Source organism: Saccharomycopsis crataegensis (assembly GCF_037102585.1).
Source record: "Saccharomycopsis crataegensis DNA, jcf7180000000084, whole genome shotgun sequence".
Classification (NCBI taxonomy): Eukaryota; Fungi; Ascomycota; class Saccharomycetes; order Ascoideales; family Saccharomycopsidaceae; genus Saccharomycopsis; species Saccharomycopsis crataegensis.
Window position 1 is genome coordinate 1,260,842 of NW_027043829.1, and position 22,784 is coordinate 1,283,625.

Genomic DNA, 22,784 nt, shown 5'->3' on the forward strand with positions numbered 1-22,784 from the left:
AAAATATCACCCGGGGTCTGCTTTTTTAGTTTAATAATTTGAGCCTCGTTTCAACTACGTTTCATCTTCAATCGCAACAAAAGCAAACCTATCAAATTGATAATGAGATATGATCATCATATTGCAAATTTCACAAATAATCATATTACTTTGATTGATATTGATAATCTTCTAATCATCTTGTTTAAAGGAAATGAAAATCATACTATCAACCAAGTCACCAAAATATCTCACTAAGGGTATCACTAAACAAAGGTTTCATGGGTTCATCAGTCAGCAATTACACACAAAAAAAAAGAAGATAAACGAGAAAAAACAACATAGTATTCCAGAAGTAACGATATCATAGCAAAATGATGAAATCTTTACATCGCTTTGAAAAACTGATATAAGCCGCCACAAAAACACAAGCAGTAGTTGATGGCCTAAGCATATAGCATCAAGACATACCTTAGTGGAGGATAAATATCAAGCCAGTGATTTCTTATTGACTTTCATAAAATTCCTAGTTCCAACCCAAGTTCGCAGCCAGTGAGATTCAACGAATAATTCTTATTAAAGAAAAGGATGTGGCAGAATTTTTTCCCCGCGTAGCCAAACATACAAATTTTTTTTCTTAGTCACATTCCAACACCCTTTTATCAAAAAAATCAAAAAAACAAAAATTAGAAAGAAGCAATATTCAACAACATTGAGAGAACTCTTTCTGTTTGGTACGAGTGTTTAATATCATTGCACGTACTATGTTTGTCATTTTCTGTTTCATATTCTCCAATTGACTACTAATATACAGGATCCACAATTGGCGCTTACCATACCTATCTTGAAGAAATTAAGTGATAACTACAGAAAAAGCTGTCTCCAGATGAATAAATGAAACTAAGAATTATAGAAGACATCATTTGAACCCAGAATAGCCCGTCACACATTCCAAAAACCTCCCCCAGGCGGTCGTGTAACTTCACTGACGAAGTTTGGTTGAAAACTAGCAATATGTCTTCAAACTATCAGAAACTGACATAGTTTCATTTTCACTTAGCAAGAGCGGCTCTAGAGAGAAACCTTTGGACTCCTAAATTCAAATTGGCCACAGAATTTTTTCATCCTTCTTCAAGGCAGTCTTTCAGTGGCCGTTGAATCCGGTACAGCCGTGCCTCCGTTATACCAATTGGTCATTTCAGTATTTATACTATCGGTCAACTTCTTGGTAGTCTTAATATATACCTGATCATATTATTAAACCCTCGGAACGTTCTTCTTCACATTTGCCAATGCAATCGGCACCAGTACCAGTTTGTTGGCATTTCCATGATGCTTATGATTGACAAAGCAAGCAATAATAAAGCTACATAATAAGCTACTGGAAACAAGTTACTGCTGCTAAATATCAAAATATGATCACTCTTCATTGGCTTGAAACCATGACGTCTATTCAAAGTTAGTCATTGTATTGGCATTCTGCATCCAGAGTAAAAAAAGCAAGCTATCTTTTATCCCTCACAAGTCAGCCATGATTTAAAGAAAAATTAAATCGAATCAAATGATTGGGAATTAAAATGAAACTATTTCCTCAGTACTGATTATTGATATATTTTGGCGTGTGAAGTTTTGTCTTTTGTATGTGCTTCTTGCTAAAAAATCTTGCCACTTGACCATAGGAAGATTTTTGTTGCAGATGTTTCATTATGAAGTGATATCTTATAGATTATATTTCAAGATTTGAAATAAGAGGATGAGCATAGGAAACCACAAATATTATGTATGTCTTTCTATTGAATGGTTAAATTCGTGGGTACTGCGAAGCTCTCTACTATGCACTTGAAAGAACTCACAGCACAGCGAATAGTACACAAAAACTCGGGTTTTTTTATTAAGGGCCAGAAGATAAATGGCAAAATTTAGCTGTCAAATCCTGAAAATATTCTCATTAAATTATGATACCAACTTCATAAGAAGTTTGATATATATATTGCAAAACCAAAATAAATAAAAAAGGGAAAAATCGTCATTCAGTGTTACAACTCAAGTCGTAAAAACATCTTGGGGGCATTTTTGTCGAAGAAACAGGCAGGGATAGTGTCAATTAAAAACAACAGAACAAGATGAAGAAGAAAGATAAAAGATGAACAGACCAACAAGAAGATGAAGAGCCAAAGGAAGAATAAATCAACAATAATGACGCAAGAAGAATGAAAAAGGAACAAAAGAAAAACATTCAGTAATAAACGAAAAGGAAAAAAAAAAAAACAAAAAAAAAACAAAGGGTCACACAGGAATTACTATTTAAGCCGTTATAAATGTCTTAATAACCTTATTCTTGGAAGCATTTGCAAATAAATTATAAGCCTTTTCAATGTCTTCAAGTTTAAATTCATGGGTGACCAACTCTTTTGGATTTAAATGTCCATTTACCACTTCCGCCAATAATTTATCTGTGGTATATGCATTAACCAACCCAGTGGTGATTTGAATGTTTCTAATCCATAATTTTTCAAGGGCTAGTTTGACCCACGATCCATGGACTCCTACATTAGCGATCCTACCACCTGGATTGATCATGTTTTCACAAATTTCAAACGTCGCAGGTGCCCCAACACATTCCACTGCTACATCTACCCCTTTGGAAATCCCATTGGTTAATTCTGAGCACAACTTGGTCAAGTTTTTCTCCATTTCCGCCGGATCTTTAGAATTTAGTGTGTAATCTGCCCTGAATTTTTCCTGGGCCACCTTCAATCTTTGATCATCCAAATCAATCATAATTACTGCTTTAGGTTTGAATTTTCGACAGGTCACCAACACGGCAATTCCTACGGGACCACTACCAATGATTGCTACCACGTCGCCTGGTTTGATATTACCGTTGATTGACCCAACTTCATTGCCGGTTGGCAATACATCTGATAGCATCAACAAAGCTTTATCATTGGAGACTCCTGCAGGAACTTTGTAAAGTGAATGGTCAGCGAATGGGATTCTTACATACTCTGCTTGGGTTCCATCGATTTCATGACCAAGAATCCAGCCCCCGCCATTCATACAATGAGATTGAAGATTCTTTGAGCAATAATAGCAGTTTCCACAACTGGTGATACAACTGATGATGACTTTATCTCCAACTTTAACGTCAGATACTTGGGACCCCACGGATTCGATTACCGCAATCCCTTCATGTCCCAACACCAATCCTTGAGCCCCCAAGATATTGCGGGGGTTACATTTACCATTGCAAGGAATAGACTCGGGAACGTCACCTTTAAGAATATGTAGATCGGTGCCGCAGATAGTGGTACTGATGATCTTAACAATTGCGTCGGTGGCTGTTAAAAGTTGGGGCTTTGGGATAGATTTAAGGGCAAAATTGCCGGCGTTTTGGAATACTAAAGCTTTCATCATTTTGATGGGTTGTCTTTTTTTTTTTTTTTTTATGCGCTTTTATTCTATTAATTTGATCAGTGGAATGGGACGAAAAAATTAACTATATATGCTATATAAGAATAGCAATCTTTGTTATTGGAAAGCTGCATGGCTGCTCAATTAGTTATGTATTAACTTTTCCTTCGATGATCTAATATAGATAGAATATGGTGAGAAATTATCAACTGCAACCAGAGATCCTTCATTTTTATCCGCACCTTTATATACAATAGACGAAAGTCACTCTTAGAAATACTACAAATTTGTAGAATCAAACTACGCACAAAAAGATACTCCAATATTCACAACTGAGCATCCATAGTGTAGGTAGATGATATACATACATACTGGGTTAGACACATCCAAAATCCAAAAAACCAAGCATTGCTTAAAATCTCAGGTGAGATTTTTTTTGTTTTGTTTGTTTTCGCCCACCTTTGCCACCTTTCTTTCCCCTCTCCTTGGAATTGCTCACAATCATAATAAATGAAGTTTTGCATTTGGTTCTTCTTTCTTTTCTATTTGAACCCTGCAGCAATTTCCACAATTGATTATTTTGATTGCGCCAACATTGAAAAAAAAAAAAAAAGAAACCAAATCTTATTCCAAAATGCTGAAGTGAGTTTTACTTATTTCGCAATGATGTTTTTTTTTTTTTTTGTTTGTTTCTATGCCCAATACCGTATACTATACTATACTATACTATACTATACTATACTATATAGTATATAGTATTTTATAGTATAGATTATCTATCTTGTGGGGGGAGGGTAGGGGAGGGGAGGGATTTTCCTTTTTTCCTGTCTTTTTTTTTTTTTTTTTTTTTTTTTTTTTTTTTTTTTTTTTTGCCCTAATCCCCTTTTGCTAAAAATATATTTTTGATTTGACAATAGAAAATCACCGTTACACGGCGTAAACAGTGCACTTAAGTGCTGTACACAGGCGGATTCTGTCCCTCTCCTCCCCCTCCCCACTCTACGCAGATATCCATCCACTGTACAGCCCGGCCGGTTGACAATTTGTTGTTGTTGTTTTTTTTGATTTTTTTTTTTTTTTGTCGTATATCATCACAGTGGCGTTCCGTTATTGGATGCATAAATAGGCATATTATACTATAAGGACCCCCCATCGAATAGTGATTGGCCATTAAAATTATATATTAATTTATTATTATTGATTCATTATTGATTCATTATATATTAAAATTCTAAATTGAATAAGCCAAAGAAACTAAAAAAAAATGAAAAAAAAAAAAATGAAAAAAAAAAAATAAAAAAAAAAATAAAAATGAATAGGAAAAAAATGCAGCATCTAGATTAGATTTAGATTTCTGAAATGGTTTATTTACAAGAATTGAAGGATCTTGAAGGAAAATCAGATGCTCAAAACTCAACAATTTCACAGTTGTTTTGGTTTGCCAAACACCATTCCGAAATCCAAATTCAAATCTTTGTATAAGTCCTTCATGGTATACTCATCAAGAACGTCATTTTCGTTATTTGCATATTGTGAAAATTTCAGAGTATTACTGTTATTTTGATACGACAGACTTTCACCAGTAGCATCTTGTGATCTCGACCGTGAGATCATGATATCGTCTTTGAACATTGCTCTAAATTTCGCATCACATTGTCGATTGAAATCATCAAGGGTAGATTTCTTCGAATAGTTGTAATCTTTCTCCATGTTATTCTTCTCATAATCGCTCAATTTTTCGAATTCTTCACTGGATTTTATCTCGTCAAATTTCTCGTCGATTGCGTTTAATAGCTGCCATTTCAAGGATTTTCTAAACTGCTCATATTTTGAAAGTTTGTATTGTCTAAACGATCCATGCTTGCCCAAGATCTTTTCATGGTATAATTCTAACAATACTTGGGAAACTTTCTCAGTAATCTCTTGCCACTTGTTCACGAGGAAAAAATCTTGCTCTGCAGTTTTCGGATCGTTTAGTTTCAAATTCTTGTAACTGGTCAAGGTAGAATTCTGTTTTTTCAACATTTCTATCTCATCATCCAAATTTTTCGAGAAATTGTAGACTTTATCAAAAGTTTCGTTATTCTTGCTCAACGATTTCAACCCCAAAGTGAAGCTTTTGGAATTCTTTTGTGAAATATTGAAAGGTGACAAGCCACCACCACCACCACCACCATCATCAGTCGACGAAACCATTTTTAACGGGGATTTGAATTGTTTGCTGGATGATGATCCCCCTCCAGTCCCCATTTTCCCACTTACTCGTCTTTTGGAAATCGGGGTCGACACTTTCCTGATCCCCAAACTGTTGGGTCTAGACATACTTGGAGGGTACTTTGATGGGGTGGTATTAGGAGATCTTGCCATATTTATCGGAGAAGAAACCGACCGTTTGGAATTGATAGAGCTGGGGGTATTAATCGACTCATAGATCTTTGAATTCATTGATGGAGGTGGGGGAGTAAGGTCAGGGATGGGGCTCTCGTGTAATAATGACAAAGAAAGCTTCCGATGGGGAGTTGGAAGGTTAAGTGATGATTCGACGGTTTTTGATTTCGGCGTCAACGTAATCGAAGAATTATGCAACCCCCCTTGATGATGATGATGATGATGATGATGATGATGATGACTTTGGACTGACAGTTTCACTGGGATCACATTCTCTTTGTGAGCCAAAGGAGTGGAATTTATCGAATGCTGGAAATCCCCATCGTCAGTGGGACTAAGTACCATTTTGTTGGTAGGGGTTCTGGATTTCTTGGTGATGGTGAGTGGCGGCAATGGTTTGAAAGAAGGGGATTTCTCAGGTATAAGCTTGACATTATTGTCAGAATCTTGAGCATTGCTTTCCCTAAGTGGCGATTTGAAATGATTGGTTGCCATGATAATGGTGATTAATCAAAATGTTTATCTGTCTGTCAAGAACAAACCACGACTAATAAACAAACTACCGAATTGATACTATTTACCTGGATTATAATTTCTAATACCAATGATATTGGACAATATAAACCAAAATGAAGAATAAAAACCCACTGCCAAACTATGGTTATCCAATAGATCTAGTTGGGTGTGTCAACCGATACAATCTTTTCATATGATGCCAATTTGAAGGATCAATTTTTTTTTGTTGATTTCAGCAGGAATTTTTTTTTTTTTTCCCGTTTAGGCCCGCGTGTAGCAATTATTCTTCTACCTACAAACCGTTAAGGAAAACCAAATAAAGAAGAAAACAGTAATTGTTGATCTATATTATTCATTAATATTAATTCTAGCAATGGCAAGCAACATAAATAATAATAGTAATAGTAATAATAATAATGGTAATAAAAAAAGAGATAGAGAAAGAGAAAGAAATAAGAATATCAAAGAAAAAACAAATTGAATAAACATTAAAAACAGCCCAAAAATAAAACAAACACACACAAATGCAAATAAGAAAATAAAAACAAAAAAAAAGAGAGACAACTTTCATTGAAATAGAAAGTGCCTTGTAATAATATAGACACGAATTACTGTAATAATACGCTAATGAGACAAAAACATGCTAGAAGATAGAGTACAAGAGGAAAAATAGAGAAAGAAATTTGCAGTCAGTCATCGAACCACCCTTTAGATCTTTCAACTGCCTTTTCCCATAATCTCCACTTCTTTTTTCTAGATTCAAACGCTTCTTCGCACTTGTAACTAACTAATTTATCGGTAGCAGACATACCAGTAGCAATGGTGTTAGTCAAGTCGTCAAAGTTTCTCCAGATACGTTCGTCTTCATCAGCAAAACCAAACCCTGCAGCAATGGCAGCACCAAACGCGGTACATTCGGCACTGATGGCTTGGTTAATGGTGACGCTAGGTCCCAAGATATCCGCTTGGATTTGCATAACCTCTTTGGAGTTGGACATACCACCATCGACAGATAAGTTTTTCAAAGGCAATGCTGTTTCTTCCGGATCATCAGAGATTGGGGTGACAGTGGTCATTGTTAAATCCTTCATTTCTTCTTCAATGGACCTGTCATCATCTTGGTCATCCACCGCATCCTCGGCCATGGCTTGAAGAATCGCCTTGACTTGGAAACAGACCCCTTCAATGGCGGCTCTGGCAATGTGAGAAGAGTTGGTGAATTGGGTCAAACCAAAAATATTTCCTCTAGTTTGAATCCAGTAAGGACTGTACAAACCAGAAAACGCAGGAACAAACACAACTCCAGAAGAGTCAGGGACCCTGGTGGCCAAAGGACCAACATCGGCAGCGGCGTCGATAAACTTCAAATTATCACGCAAGTAGTTAACAATCGAGCCGGCCACGGCAATCGAGCCTTCCAAAGCATAACATGGTTCACCTTCGGAACCTTTAAGGTTAGCAAACCAATAAGCAAATGTTGTCAAGGTACCATGCGAAGAAATCATTTTTTTGTTACCGGTATTATACAACAAGAACGCACCGGTACCATAAGTACACTTGGCCGAACCTCTTTGCAACACCAATTGGCCAACCATCGACGACGATTGATCGCCAAGAATACCAGAAATCGATACACCTTTCAAATATTTCTTCAAATCGTTAAATGCAGTTTCTGTCAATCTGGTGTTGAAGTTAAATTTCTTCAAATTTGGGATCTTGAAAGTACCAAAGAATTCGGATGATGATCTAATTTCCGGGAACATGATTCTTGAGGAATCGATGCCCCAAAGTTTGAATAATGATTCGTCGTAATGTTTAGTATCGAGGTTCATCAACCCGGTTCTGGAGGCGTTGGTAATATCGGTAATATAGGAGCGTTCTCTGGTGAGGTTGTAAACTAACCAAGTATCAACGGTACCAAACATCAAACAATCGTCATTAGTTGGGTTTTCATACAAGAGTTTAATTTCTTCATTGTTTTCCACTAACCATTTGATCTTGGAAGCCGAGAAGTAAGTAGCAGGAGGCAAACCACACTTGTTTCTGGCATCTTCAAGTTCTTCTTTAGTATGGGAAGCCCCGACATCGTCAACAATACCAGAAGTTCTGGTATCGTTCCACACAATACCGTTATACAAAGGCAAACCGGTTTTCTTGGACCATAAGATGGAGGTTTCTCTCATGTTGGCGATCCCGATGGTTTTGATTTCATGGGTAGGTTCGCCTCTTGCGGCATTTTGCTTGTTTCTTTTGGCCAACTTGACTAAACAGGCAGCGACACAGATCAAACAGTTGGCCAAGATGTTGACGGGGTTACATTCGACCCAGCCAGGGTTTGGGAAAATCAAAGTGATTGGATTATCCTTTGGTCTTTCGAATTCCAAGTCATCGGTTTCGGTGATGGCGATACCTTCGTGGGAAAAGATTGGCATGTTCTTATCGAGGGCAGTGGAGTTAGCACTGGTACGATATTCGATCTGATGTTTGGCGAATTCCGTACCATCTTTGTTAAAAATGATGGCTCTTGTGCTTGTTGTGCCGACATCGATGGTCAAAATGGTTGGGATGGTGGACATATTTGATGAGCAACAGTCAAAAAAAAAAAGAAAGCTTTCGTTTCACTGATAAGGAATATGGGCAAGATAAAATATGGAGGGATAATAGGAATATTTAAAGTATTTGTTATGATAAGTTCATAATAAATAATAATAATAATAGGAATAGCAAATCTAAATATTGAAAAAAAAAAAAGAAAAGAAAAAGAAAAAGAAGATTTTTCTTCTTATTTATGTGAATCCAGGGGGGGGCAAGGTTTAGTTATTTATACACTTTTTTTTTTTCCTTTGTTTCTTTTTCTTTTGGGTGGACGTGGAGGGAGAGAGAAAAAAACACCAGAAAAAACTGGGGTCGCCGAGGGCAGCGACATTTTTCCCCGGCTTTCGGGTGGGCAGGCTGCGTGAGCCCCGGATGTTGTTCCACCACCACCATCGCCCGCTGACTGGGAATCTTCGCTTTCGAGAATGGTGTGGTGTGGGTGGCGGTATTTACAGCATTTGAGTACTCTATAATGTATGATATATATATACAATATATAATATATAATATATAATACATAGTATAATATAATATAAGGTATATATATCTTCCCACAAAGGGGAGGGCGGTACAGCATCATTGCAACAGAACAGAACAGATCAGTCAGTGCTTTGTCGCCTAATGTGGGGTTTGCCGGTGCCACTCGGAGTTCCCCACATTTCAGAGACAAAAAAAAAAAAAAAAAAAAACTAAAAAAAACAACCCCATCCAGACACCCAAACAGCCATCCACCCACCCAGTCAGTCAGTCAGTCAGCAGCCAGCAGCCAGCATCCGCACACCAAACCACCCCCTGATGCCCACCTCGGTCACCCGCACTTGCAGCAGGACCCCCCACCAGCCACTCCGCAGCAACAGCAGCAGCAGCAGCAGCAGCAGCAGCAGCACCACCGCACACGCCACAAGGTGCTCGCACACCACTGCCGCCGATGGTGATGGTGATGGTTGGTGCTGCACTATCGGTGGTGGTGAAGGCTTCTTCTCCTTTATAAACTCCTTCTGGTAATACTCGCACTCACAGTACCACCTCTTATAATCACACACCACCCTCCCGTACTCCACCCGGTCCTTCCTCTTGATCCGCCTTCGAAAACCACCGCCGCTGTCATTCATTTTCACCCAAAATTTACGATACTCATCCTCATCACTGATACAATTCACCGCCATCCCCAACCGCTTCTCGATTTCTAAATTCCATTTATTCAACCCCGAGCCCTGGAACTCCACCATCTCTTCTTTTCTATGGTAAATCGTCTTTTGGGTGTTGTAATCACGGATAAACTCATCGTCCGAATCATTATCCTGCGATTGATACCTTACATCCTTGAATATCACCACGAACTGCTGTTCCATAATCTCCTCGAACGACGGATACTTTAATCTAAGAATATCCAATCGCTGCTCTAGTTTCTCAATCCGATCCATGAAATTGGGCATCGCCACATATGTCCCTTCATCATTGATCCATCCAAACCCCGCTAGATCATCACCATCATCATCACCGCTGGCTTCTGGTAAATCCTTATTGTAGATCACAACATTCATCAAATCAAATTCAATCAACCGTAGTGCTTTCACAAACACCTTTGGTAGAAAATTCATTAGTAGTGAGAAATTGGTATCATTGATCCTGTAACTCTCCCCATCGCCATCGCCATCCCCACCCACCTCACCCACAATAAACAAGTTGGACAAAAGTGATTCAATCTGCTGTAATGATATCTTATCAACATTACCATCATCAAGCGCATATTCTTCTTCTGGGATATCTAACTGATCAATATCAATATTCATGATTGCTTTTATTTTTTTTTTCTTTTTTTTTTTTACCTCCCACACACCGAGAGTTCGCCTTCCTCCCCCCTCCCCTAGACCAGATCAGATCAGATCTATCTCCACCATTTTCTTTCTCCTACAATTTTATGCTGCACCCGGGGGTGGAGGGGGTGCCACACACACGTTATCTACCACAATCAATCAATCAATCAATCAATCAATCAATCAATCAATCAAATAAATAAATGAATAAATAAATAAATAAACAGACTACTTCTAAATATAATTTTTTTTTTTAAAAAAAAAAAAAACCAAAACCAAAACCAAAACCAAAACCAAAATTAACATCCAATCAATGACTAAATAAGAATTGTAAATCTGCCGGAGTCAACCTACTGGCTGACCCTTGATCTCCTTCGATGGTCGCCTTGACCATATCAGCCTTCTTATCTTGTAACTCCATAATCTTCTTTTCAATACTATCCGCGATACAAAATTTCACAATTCTTACCGGCCTGGTTTGCTTGATTCTATGAACACGATCAGCTTGTTCTTCCGCCGCCAAATGCCACCACGGATCCATAATAAAAATTTGACTCGATTCCGTCAAATTTAATGACACTCCCCCCGCCTTCAATGACACTAAAAACACCTCAACATTCACATTATTCATAAAATGATCAATAGTACTGGCTCGTTGTTGCGGTGACATCGACCCTTGCATTCTCACCGTCTTAAACCCGGCACGTCTCAATCTCCAGTCCACCAAATCCAAAAATGACGTGAACTGCGAATAGATAATCGTTTTAATGGTATGATTCTGAGATCTCGACTTGTACAATTCTTCCACCACCGCTTCAATCTTGGTAGACGATTTCCATCTCCCGGCAGCAATGTTGATCTTGTTGACAATACTGGTTCCTTTGTTGCCTCGGGATTCTAGCTCTTCAGAAACCTCGAGCGCCGGCGCGTCCAAATCAATCGATAACCCAATATGACACACTGGGCATTCCAATTTCTTGTCAGCATCGTCGGAATCAAACGACTTGACGTATTCACTAATACACAATCGACAAAACTTGTGGTTACATTTACTCTGAATTGCGTCCTCGGCCTCATCATCACATAATTGACAAACAATTCCTTCGTATCCGTTGAGTGCCGCATTGTTCATTTTTTTCAACACCAAGTCTGGATGGTCGGCCATCTGTCTCATTCGGGTGATCAAAGTAAAAATATTCGCATAGTTATTCAACACCACCCCTTCTTCAACATAATCATTGAATTGTCGATTAGAATCTGAATACAATGAATGGTACAAATCCTTCTCTTCCGGGTTGAATAAATCATACCGCACCTCAATGGTCTTTGGAGGTAACCCTAAATCATCGGCTCTTTGGGTTTTGGTCCGTCGCAACATGATTTTCGACAACAACAACTGCAATAATCCAAATGCTTCCACCCCTCTGTTAGCAAGGTTGTCAGTGATCTCGGTACCGGCTTTCTCTAAACTAAAGGCTTCGATTTTCTCCTCATTTTCAGCGCTAACGTTACCTTCAGCGTCAGCAATACCGTACTTGATAATATTTTTCAAGAAAAAATGGTTGAAAAAATTGGTATGCTGCATGGGTAAATGACCACAATCCGCACAATAACGATTACCAATAAAATTCCACTCCATACTAGTACAAGGACACTTGGTACAATAGTAATTACAAAATGGCTGGACTTTCAAAAACCGGATCAACGAGTACAACTCCCCGATCCGGTTTTGCAAAGGGGTCCCAGATAAACACCATTTTTTTTTACATTTCAAGTTATTCACCGATTTTGCGGTCCCAGATTGTCTATCCTTGATACTATGTGCTTCGTCTAACACCACCCGATAAAACTCAATCGAGTGCAACACCGATTTTTCCTTGACTAACCCAGTAGTACGCTTAAACCCGTACTGTTGTTTCCGCCACACCGATTCAAGCACCGAATAGGTGGTTAAAATCACATCGTATCCTTCCAATTCTGCAGCATTGCTGGTTCTGCTTGCCCCATGAAAAACATACACTTTCAAAGCTTTAGCGGTATGAGTTTCGATTTCATTTTTCCATTGCATGATCGCCACAGGGGGCACCACGACCAAATTTGGTCCTTTCTTTGGGTCTGCCATGAACAACCCTATAGTTTGGATGGTTTTACCCATACCCATTTCATCAGCTAATACCCCACCTTCAAAACCACTATCCTCTTGTTTCACCAACCAGTTCAACCCTTCTAATTGAAACGGCAACATTTGAAGGGTCATGCCGATCGGGTGAGGGGCCTCTTTGGTTTCAATCACTGGGGTGTTTTTCAAATCACTAAAGACATTTTCTAGCCCATCATGGTTGGTATAGAGTTTATTGGTGATCAATTTAAAATAATCGATCTTCTTTCTAGGTTTCCGTTCACGCTTTGGCTTTTTCTTGGTTTTAGCGGCCCTTCTGGCGACCGGGACATTATCATCATCATCATCATCATCATCATCATTGTCTGCTGCTGATCCATTCGTCACTTCGATGACTTCTTCTTTATCAATCTTTGCATCTTCCTCTTCTTCTTCGTTCTCGTCTTGATCTGGAACATATTCTTCACTATCATTGTTATTATCTTCGTCGTCGCTTTCGGCGTAGTTTATCTTGTCGGCTTTTTTCCTGCTACCACGAGTCTTTTTGATAGTTGAAGCTTTTTTTTGAGGTTTAGATCGCTTTCTTGTACTGATTAATTCACCAGAGGACTCAGCAGATATCTCATCAACAGCCGAATTATTATTATTATTATTATTGTTCCTGGCTCGTGTTTTCCGCTTCTTTTTCTCCACCATGAACCCTCCACCTTCAATGATTTCCACATCTTCAGCATTACCATCAACGAGCTCTTTATCCCCATTCAATTTTTCTTTCCCATTACCTCTGGTTCTTCTAGCCATCTTATTTACCCCTAAGTAAGTAATCCTAATGGATCAATAATATACGAGGGAGTTTTCAATATCTCCGAAATTTGTCAAAATTCATCACCGCCGCGATGACATCCTATCATTGAAACACCCAAACCGCATATGACAAAAAAAAAAAAAAGCGACGCGCATCATAAATCCAGCACGAGGTTCCATCAGGAAAATAAAACGATATAACCCAAAATATATAAATGAATAATAGTAATAATAAAAATAATAATAATAATGGGAGTACTTGACTTTCCATGTGAGTCCTGTGGGAAACAATTACCATATTCCGAACTCACCCACCATGTTTGTAATAATAATAACAACAGCGTTGCAAAGAAAATAACCATTCTGGATCATTCTGATTCCGATGGGGTGGAGATCCTTGAAGAATCGAGGCCATCGAAAAAGAATGTGTTTAGCTCTTTGGGACTACGACAATGGAGTGGCCAGCCATCGGCTTCCAGAAAAAACTCCAAGAAGAAAAGATTATCATTACCATCAACATTTTCTGCCAGTCAGACAGACCGATCAAATAGTATTTTTTCTGAAGACCTTGGCGATGGCGATGGTGGAAAACCCAAGGTGAGTGCCAAAGAGGGCCTTAAGAATTTGGGGCTTGATATGGAATGGAATTCCGCGAAAAAGCGTAGAGTTAAGGCCCCGCCACTTGAAGATTCGGACAAGGGGAATTTCCAACCCACCAACCAATCGACGTATTATGACAAATTGGATCATTTGGTCGATGAACAAACCATCAAGCTCAAGAAATTGAAACATGATTCACGGTATCCACTCTCGGAAATTTTAAGACCCAAAGAATTGAAAGACTACGTGGGGCATACCGATATCGTTGGCCCAGGCGGGATCATCACAAAATATATCCATACCGGGATGATTCCCTCGATGATTTTTTGGGGGGAAACAGGGATTGGTAAAACTACATTGGTACGATTGATCTTAACGGAAATTAAAAACAGCGAGTTCGCGAAATTCTACCAAATCAACGAATTGAGTGCGGTGTCGTCTAATCTTGGGGAATTGAAAGTCATTTATGAAAAATTCAAAAAATTGAAACTATTGAACCCTCATTTGAAAATGATCTTATTTCTTGATGAAATCCACCGGTTTTCAAAATTGCAGCAAGATTTCTTTTTGAATTTAATCGAAAGCAGTGAAATGATTTTCTTTGGCTGCACTACCGAAAACCCCTCGTACAAGATCAACGATGCAATGTTATCCCGGTGCCAGATGTTTAACCTCGAGAAACCGACCCCAAAAGACTTGTTAGTAGTGATTAATAATGGGCTAATATATATTAACAAGGTGCGGATCTCATTATATAAACAGAAACCGTTAGTGCCCACCAAGGCAGCGAAAGGATATCTTTCAGAAGTGTGCGATGGAGATTATCGAGTGATTTTGAACTCTTTGGAAGCCATTAGTAGCCACTATACGGATTATTTAAGTGATATCGAAAGACAGGAGGCTGGAGAAGGAGTTGATAATGATGATGATGCTGATGATGATGGTAATCAGGTGAAAAGGAAGAAGATCCCCATTGAGTTGTCACAAATGAAAGATTTTTTGAAATCCATCGTGGTGCGATCAAATACTCGGATCCAACAACGAGATTTGTTTTCCGCATTATCTAAATGTATCATTGGTGGCGATGCTAATGCGGCCATCATATATTTGGCGTATTTATTCCAAGAAAACGCTGATCCGTTAGAAATTGCCAATTTCCTCCAAGAAATCTTGATGAATGAATTCGACGAATCGGAAAAATTCAAACAACTGACCTTGTTAGAATTCGGTAACACTGTATATTACGTGATCACCAAACTTGGGCTCCCGGAATGTGATATGGCGTTAGTACAGTACACTTATATGCTTTGTGAATCGATGAAATCGCGAAAAATTGATAGGACCACAGAAAATGTCCAAAAATTTTTCAATGACAACCCTACTTCTTTAGGGTTATCTATTCCCATGCACATTAGGAACGCCCCCACTGATCTCATGGTGGAATTGGGGTATCATAAGGGATATAAGTACAACCCTGATTTTACTGATGGTAAAGCCAAACAGTACTATTTGCCGAAAGGGATCAGAAAGGCGGATTTCGTTGAAAAAAAAGATTATGGTGATTTGGTGGAAAAAGATAGTTCGCAGCAGCTTATTGAGAGTATGTATAATGATTTGCTTGAGTAGTGGTGATTGTATTATAGACAGGCGTTGTGTATAGTAGTAGTAGTAATAATAGAAACAAAATGCCCAGTTAGTAGCGGCACGGGGGGTGACTGACGCCTGCATAATCAGTAGAAAAAACAAACATCCACCTGCCATCCGCTTTATCTCCTATTCGTAATAATATTATTATTATAACAGGGGAGAAGAAAAGAAAAACAAAAAAAAAAAGGAAAAATATATAACTCAACAAACACACCACTTATCACAATTTATTATCATTGAACAAAGAAAAATCCCCCCTCAATGAGATTATCACAAAGCATTTTTCTCTCGTTAGGGCTTCCCTTATCGTCTTTTGCCCTCCAGAATGACCTCCAGAAACCATTGACCTTCACCAATCCGTTTGACAACATCAATGCTCCACACTGTCCTGCGAAAACCCCATTATCTTGCCAACGAAAGTCGGAACCAGTGGATTCTTGCTGTTACGATGATGTACTTTTCCTTTCGACCCAGTTCTGGAATTATTATCCTGCCATTGGGGCCAACGATACCTTCACCCTTCATGGATTATGGCCAGATAACTGTGATGGCTCATACGAGCAATTCTGTGATAGCTCCATGAATATTAACAACGTCACAGAAATTCTCGAGCAATTCGGAGAACATGAACTCTTGGAGAAAATGAAGGAAGTGTGGTTGAACATCAACCATAACGATGAATCACTCTGGCTTCATGAATTCAACAAGCACGCTACCTGCATTGATTCCATTAAGACCCCATGTTACGGGGGCTTGGGCACCAATTACCAACCGCACCAAAACGTGGTGGATTTTTTCAAAGTCACCGTCAATCTTTGGGAGAAATTGCCGACCTTCCAATGGCTTGCCGAAGCTGGAATCCACCCATCCGTCGACGTTACTTATACCAAAAAACAAATTGAAGAAGCGTTGGCCGAGAAATTCGGCGCCACCCCATTCATCAAATGTAATCGATTCAATGGGATCCAAGAAATCTGGTACTTCAATACCAAAAAAGGGTCATTATTGGAACAAAACTTTATTCCGTTACCGAGCTTGATGGATGGTAAATGTCCCGATGAAGGCATCAAGTTCTATCCAAAGGGTTCTTTGGGTAAAGAACCACCAAGAAAAGGTGGTCCAACTAGAGGTTACGTGAAGCTAGATGGTCAGGATGGTTGTTTGATTAGATCGGGAAAGTGGATTATCGGCGGCAGTTGCGCCACTTATTATTTGGAAGACGCCCCGTTCGGAGGCCATCAACTCAAGTCAAGAAACGGGTATTGTTCGATTTCTAAAACTGATGGCTCGCTCATTTGTGCCAAGAATATCAAGCCAATGCAGTTCCAATTAGACAAATCCACTGGATTCTTGGGGCTCAATGGGAAAGAATCTTGGAGTACCGATAAAGCCCCAAGAAAGTATCATTACGTTCCAGTGTATCTTGGTGATCAGAAGGATGTGAAGTTTAAGTTGAGATTTGATAAGATTTGAACCCACCCCAGGGATGATGAGATTTCAAATACAACAGAGATAATAAGATTCGAGATTTCAAGAGATATATTTAGATAAAAACCTAAAAAAAAAAAAAAATTCAATACAATATATATCTAAAATAAAAAATATTTAGTTCTGGCGGTTTGAAATGAGAAGTGGGATTCCTTTCCAACTTGTAGGTATCGTGTGTCTTCCACATTTTTATTCCTTTTCTAAAATTATAACTTAATGGGCAACAATATTGACAACCAAATAATATGCGAATGATTGGTATATTAAAGAGATAAAAAAAAACAACATATGTTAGGTTCTCATATAGAGCTAGTACATTTTCATAAACCTTTCAGCTGTAAACATTATAAAAATGCTTGTAGTAACACCTTTCTTTGAATTCATGAATTCTCCTTTTTGCAACATGATAGACACAACATTAGTTTCCTCATTTGCCCTTGCGATAATTATTTATAAATTCAATGTCTAAAAACAAAACAAAACAGAATACACTTTATTTACTAGAAACATCCCTAATCAACTTCTTCATCAAGCAAACCAAATAATCTATCCATAACAGTTTTCGTACCCGCACTCAATCCATTATGGAAGAACTCGGATGTCACATAAGTTCTAATACTCCCCATTTGTTGTTCAATGGTGTGCTGGCTCAATTTGAAATCCACATATTGATCATTATAATAAATTGCCGCCGCAACTTTAATGATTTTCACGTCCTGTTTGGAGACTTTCTTCGGGGAAGATTTTGGCAAAAGCAAATCTTTTTGATAATAAGTGGTCCAAGAATCGTATACCTTGTGTAAAGTGGCTGGATCATAAATGTTGCTCCATTGATCGTCTGTATGAATAGCATAGGCCAATTTCTTGAATGGTTGGAGTTCGCTGTAATCATCAAACATCGATTTGAACACCATTTCCCCGGTGAAAAACACGCGAATGTCGTCATCTTCAAGCCAGGCTGGGTCATCGAATTTTCCCACATGTTTTTCAACCGCAAACAATTCGCAGTGATCTTCGGAGTATCTTAGTCTGTCGGCTGACCAATTGGATGACATTCCCGGCCCATCCAAATAAATCGCCTCTTGGAAAAGCGCATAAATGACATTAGTATCGAATCCCAAAAAGTCCTGGACCGTGGTCAATGTGTTATAGGTTGCAAACCCAAACGTCTCAAGCTCATTGTAAAACTTAAACACCAACTGGTGGATTCTATCAGTACCACCAGACCCTCCGAAAGATAATCCACACTGTTGAAATCTTTGTACCGTAAGCTTCCCGCCGTTTGGCAAGACCACTTCATTATGGTACAAATATTTCACAATCGCTTTCATTTTCTTGATATCTTGAGGATATTTCGCGAAATAATGCGCATTTCTTTCGATGGTACGTTTGTAAGTCGCTTCATAAACGTCATCTACCGATTTCCCAATCCCCGGAATTCCTCCAGTCATCAATACTTCATCAAGAGAATCTGGATAGAACGACATATAAGTATGACAACAAAAGCCACCATAAGACTGACCCTGGATCGACCATTTTTGCAATGGATCGTGTTTGAATAAGATTTTTCTAATTTGTTCACAATCATTGATAATCGAATCGGCTCTAAAACACTTGATGAGTTGCAAATAATTCTCCACGTCATTATCCATGATCTCACTGTGCTTCAACTGTTTACCCAATGCCATGAGGGTATGATACTCAAGTGGGGTACTTAACCCAGTTCCTCTCTGATCATAATTTACCACGGTATACCCTTTATCTAATAAAGCTCCCACGAAACCGTCTTTGGCCATTGGAGTTCCCGAAGGGAATCCTGGACCGCCTTGGAGGAACGTCATCAACTTGTCGTCTTTGGTAAACACTGGGCCTTGTGATCTGGATTCTTTGGTGCTCTTTTCATAAAGTTGGGTGATTTTAGCTACCACTTTTATCGACCCAAGGGCGGGGTTCGAGTAGAATAATGGAAGTTTGAATTGGTACACCCAATTGAACACATCCTTCACTTTGTAAGCATCAATGATTTCAAACCCAGCAGATTGTGGGAAAAGAATCTTTGGGGTGGTGTTGTTATTGTATGACATGCCACGTACTTTGTTGTTGGTGATAATTCCCATTTTATGAAGACTTTTGGAAGAAGACCTGACGGCTGTTGCAGATAAGTGTCCTAGAAGGCTGTTCATCACTTATCTCGCTCTATGAAAAAGGTAAAAAAAATCCAGATGAAAAATAAAAAAATAATAACAGTGGTTATGATGATGATAATAATAATAACCAAAATATTCTAATATCTCTACCAAATAATCGAGAGTAGAAATAGGTTATCAATAATTCAAAGAATGACTGAAGAACAAGCCGCTAAGAAGCGGAAAAGACCGGTTTCCGTGGGGCCTAAATCTAAGAAATCCAAACCGCCGCAAGCGACAAATAACAATTCCAAACCATCGATAGTATATAATGGAGTGCAAATGCCATTCCCTAAACCATCACAAAACGCAAGCAATGGTGATCAGCTATACTGTATTTGCCGTAGTATCGACAATGGTGAGCTCATGGTTGGCTGTGACAATTGTGATGATTGGTACCATTTTGATTGCTTGAAATTGGATAGAAAGATGGAGAAGTTGTATTATAAGTTCTACTGTCCCTATTGTGAGTCCATAGACCCTGAGAAATTCCAAAGCGTGTTCAGGAAAAAATGTCTTTTACCAAGTTGTGGTCTTCCGATAGTTATGAACTCCAAGTTTTGCACCAAAGATCATGGATTGAAATATTATAAACAGATCAAGGAGAAGCTTACGGAATTGCCACCAAAGGACTTACGGCACCTTAAACTCGGGGAAATTTCAAAGATTCTCAAGTCTCCAGGTAATCTAGATTTCGAAAAATTTAGTAAATTAGGTGACAGTCTACCCGAGTCCACAGAGTCGGAGTTTGGGAAATTTGTCAATATCGATGATCCGGTTAGTGAATACAATGTCCAATTGAAAAATATCAATCAACACTCAGAGCATCTACAACAACAACAAAAATTCTATCATTTTAAATCAAAATATCTTGGGCAAGTTAAGAATCAACTTAAACAAATAAATGACTACTTTCTTGAAATCTCTGGGGCTGCGTTATCACAGGCCAAGACTAAGCCAAAGGACAAGGGGAAGAAAAATGCATCCAAGAAATTTGAGATTTGTGGATACAACAAGCTTCTAGCGTTGACGTTGGCTCAATGGCAAAAATATCTAAAAACTGAGGAAGCCCATAGGATATTTAGTAGCAATAACGACGAGAATATTGATTTCGAAACCATTGAAATTGTGCCTGAATTCTCAGCCTCGCAGTTGGAAAAACTTAAAACCGCATTCGTTGATATTGAAGCCATGAAAGAGTATCAAGATTCTTTAACCAATGGCTCGCCGCAAGAAATATTCCCTGAAACTTGTCTTTTAGAAAAAAAGAAATGTGGGAGACATGGTGGTTGGTTGCTGAGAGTTAATGATGAGATTGTTATTCGGACAAATGAAATAACTGCAGAAGAAAACGAATGGAAACTGCAATTAGATGGATTAAAGCACCGTTATGTGGTAGAATATTGGGAATGTAATGAGAATTCAAAGAGCTGAAACAAATAGAATTCTATTTATTAAGTTGTTTCAAGAATTTGCCGAGGGATACGGAATTTACAAGCTACAGAGAATGAAGCTCAAAATCCAACAAGAAATTTTCCCCAGTTGAGCAGAGACCAAATCGAGAATCATTTTTGTTTTTAAACTGGGCTCAATATTTCCAAGCTTCTCCCATGATTTTCTCGCAACAAATTACTGGGAAAATAACATCTCTTATTGATGGGCTGGTCCATTGCAGTCTGAAATTCATATAACATATTACTTGGGTCTTGGTAATTTGAAGTTTGAAGGGCTTTCTTTACGAGAGCAGAATATAGAAGCATAGAAAGAGAAATATGGCAAGTGTATTGACCCAACAACCATCCCATCATGATGGGTATAATATAGAATCATTTAAAAATCGTTCTAGCTAAACTGCATAGGATAAATAGTCTGAGACTCCGAAGCTCGATAATCAATGATATATCCTCACCTAATGCTAAGCTATATGTGAGTGTAAGAAAAGAGATTCGATCTCAGAAGAAATTAGATAACTAGCCAAAGTGTTTGGGTGACAATCCCATTGAACCAATTAAAGGTAATAAAGCACCCACCCTGTAAATAGACGCACACGTTCCGGGGAAAACCTGCAATCCGAGGAAAATCGTGAGTGACCCTATCTGGGGAAGACCTCCATCAGCCGCCTCCTGGGATCTTTCAATAAACCACCTATTTTGATCATCGATCGACTATATTACTGGATATATATATTTATTTCTTTTTGATCAATCCAATTACCATCATTATCAAACATGCCATCATCTACCATCACTACCGATATCATCCTCTTTGACTTGGACGGTACCCTTGTTGAATCCACCGCTTCTGTGGAAAAGACCTGGGAAGACTACCATGAGAAATACGGAATTGACTTGACAGATCTCTACCAGAAGTCTCATGGCGCTCGTACCATCGATACTTTCACCAAATACTTCCCACAATTGGCAATTGATGGCGATATGACCGCCGCAGCAAAACTTTTTGACATGTCCATTGTCAACGATAACGGCCACTTATCCAAGCCTATTGATGGGGCGGTGGAACTTATGAAATCATTGAATAATTCAGCAGACGGTTTGCAAAAATGGGCCATTTGTACCTCAGGTACCCCAGCATTAGCACATGGATGGTTTACTAAAGTTTTACCAGTTGAGGAACCAAAAATTTTCGTCACCGCCGTCGACGTCACCCAAGGTAAACCTCATCCAGAACCGTATCTAAAAGGAGCTGCTTTATTGAGTGCCGAGCATGGCTTAACCAAGGAATACGAACGAAAAATCGTGTTTGAAGATGCCCCGGCAGGAATCAAGGCTGGTAAGGCTGCAGGGGCCATCGTCGTGGGGATTTTGAGCTCATTTGATAAACCGGTCTTGGATGAAGCAGGAGCAGATTACGTGGTTAAAGACTTGACCCATGTGAAAGTGGTGAAGAACGATAAAGATGGGATTGTGCTTGAAGTCGATCATGAATGAATAGAATGAAAAAGAGGGAAGGACTTATAGATTTAATGATTCATGGTGCTCTTTGAGACTTTCTCAGGCAGAAATTAGAGCTAAAAAAGGGTGTTTTAGAGAATCCAAATAAAACAATAAACGTGGATTCGTATTATAGACTGCTTTTTCTTTGCAACTGTTTGTTCTTTTTTTTTTGATTTGTGGCGAAGTTTGTATTAGTAGTACATGCGATAGTTATATATGATATTTATGAAAACTCATAGTTCACTAATGATTAATATGATAAAGATAATGTCAAAAT

The 22,784-nt window shown here is 38.7% G+C and overlaps 10 protein-coding genes across 10 annotated transcripts; 4 read left to right on the forward strand and 6 right to left on the reverse strand. All coding sequences in view use genetic code 12, as the record gives it.

Annotated features, from left to right (window-relative positions):
* Positions 1–2,283: 2,283 nt before the first annotated feature.
* Positions 2,284–3,396, reverse strand: DASC09_035760 (uncharacterized protein; the record flags this gene model as incomplete). The annotated part of the gene is made up of 1 exon (XM_064997175.1): positions 2,284–3,396. One exon carries the CDS (start codon positions 3,394–3,396, stop codon positions 2,284–2,286), a length of 1,113 nt encoding a protein of 370 aa, XP_064853247.1.
* A 1,419-nt stretch (positions 3,397–4,815) lies between these two features.
* MEI5 (Mei5p) lies at positions 4,816–6,276 on the reverse strand (the record flags this gene model as incomplete). Its single annotated transcript, XM_064997176.1, has 1 exon — positions 4,816–6,276. One exon carries the CDS (start codon positions 6,274–6,276, stop codon positions 4,816–4,818), a length of 1,461 nt encoding a protein of 486 aa, XP_064853248.1.
* Positions 6,277–6,986: 710 nt separating this feature from the next.
* Positions 6,987–8,873, reverse strand: GUT1 (glycerol kinase; the record flags this gene model as incomplete). The annotated part of the gene is made up of 1 exon (XM_064997177.1): positions 6,987–8,873. One exon carries the CDS (start codon positions 8,871–8,873, stop codon positions 6,987–6,989), a length of 1,887 nt encoding a protein of 628 aa, XP_064853249.1.
* Positions 8,874–9,636: 763 nt separating this feature from the next.
* DASC09_035790 (uncharacterized protein) lies at positions 9,637–10,685 on the reverse strand (the record flags this gene model as incomplete). Its single annotated transcript, XM_064997178.1, has 2 exons — positions 9,637–9,890; positions 10,022–10,685. The coding sequence occupies 2 exons, from the start codon at positions 10,683–10,685 to the stop codon at positions 9,637–9,639; spliced, it is 918 nt and encodes a 305-aa protein (XP_064853250.1).
* Positions 10,686–11,019: 334 nt separating this feature from the next.
* Positions 11,020–13,629, reverse strand: RAD16 (DNA repair protein RAD16; the record flags this gene model as incomplete). Its single annotated transcript, XM_064997179.1, has 1 exon — positions 11,020–13,629. One exon carries the CDS (start codon positions 13,627–13,629, stop codon positions 11,020–11,022), a length of 2,610 nt encoding a protein of 869 aa, XP_064853251.1.
* Positions 13,630–13,881: 252 nt separating this feature from the next.
* On the forward strand, positions 13,882–15,858 carry DASC09_035810 (uncharacterized protein; the record flags this gene model as incomplete). Its single annotated transcript, XM_064997180.1, has 1 exon — positions 13,882–15,858. The coding sequence occupies one exon, from the start codon at positions 13,882–13,884 to the stop codon at positions 15,856–15,858; it is 1,977 nt and encodes a 658-aa protein (XP_064853252.1).
* Positions 15,859–16,140: 282 nt separating this feature from the next.
* On the forward strand, positions 16,141–17,352 carry RNY1 (ribonuclease T2; the record flags this gene model as incomplete). Its single annotated transcript, XM_064997181.1, has 1 exon — positions 16,141–17,352. The coding sequence occupies one exon, from the start codon at positions 16,141–16,143 to the stop codon at positions 17,350–17,352; it is 1,212 nt and encodes a 403-aa protein (XP_064853253.1).
* Positions 17,353–17,879: 527 nt separating this feature from the next.
* On the reverse strand, positions 17,880–19,550 carry DASC09_035830 (uncharacterized protein; the record flags this gene model as incomplete). The annotated part of the gene is made up of 1 exon (XM_064997182.1): positions 17,880–19,550. One exon carries the CDS (start codon positions 19,548–19,550, stop codon positions 17,880–17,882), a length of 1,671 nt encoding a protein of 556 aa, XP_064853254.1.
* A 156-nt stretch (positions 19,551–19,706) lies between these two features.
* On the forward strand, positions 19,707–20,987 carry SPP1 (Spp1p; the record flags this gene model as incomplete). The annotated part of the gene is made up of 1 exon (XM_064997183.1): positions 19,707–20,987. The coding sequence occupies one exon, from the start codon at positions 19,707–19,709 to the stop codon at positions 20,985–20,987; it is 1,281 nt and encodes a 426-aa protein (XP_064853255.1).
* A 794-nt stretch (positions 20,988–21,781) lies between these two features.
* On the forward strand, positions 21,782–22,501 carry DASC09_035850 (2-deoxyglucose-6-phosphatase; the record flags this gene model as incomplete). The annotated part of the gene is made up of 1 exon (XM_064997184.1): positions 21,782–22,501. The coding sequence occupies one exon, from the start codon at positions 21,782–21,784 to the stop codon at positions 22,499–22,501; it is 720 nt and encodes a 239-aa protein (XP_064853256.1).
* Between the last annotated feature and the right edge of the window lie 283 nt (positions 22,502–22,784).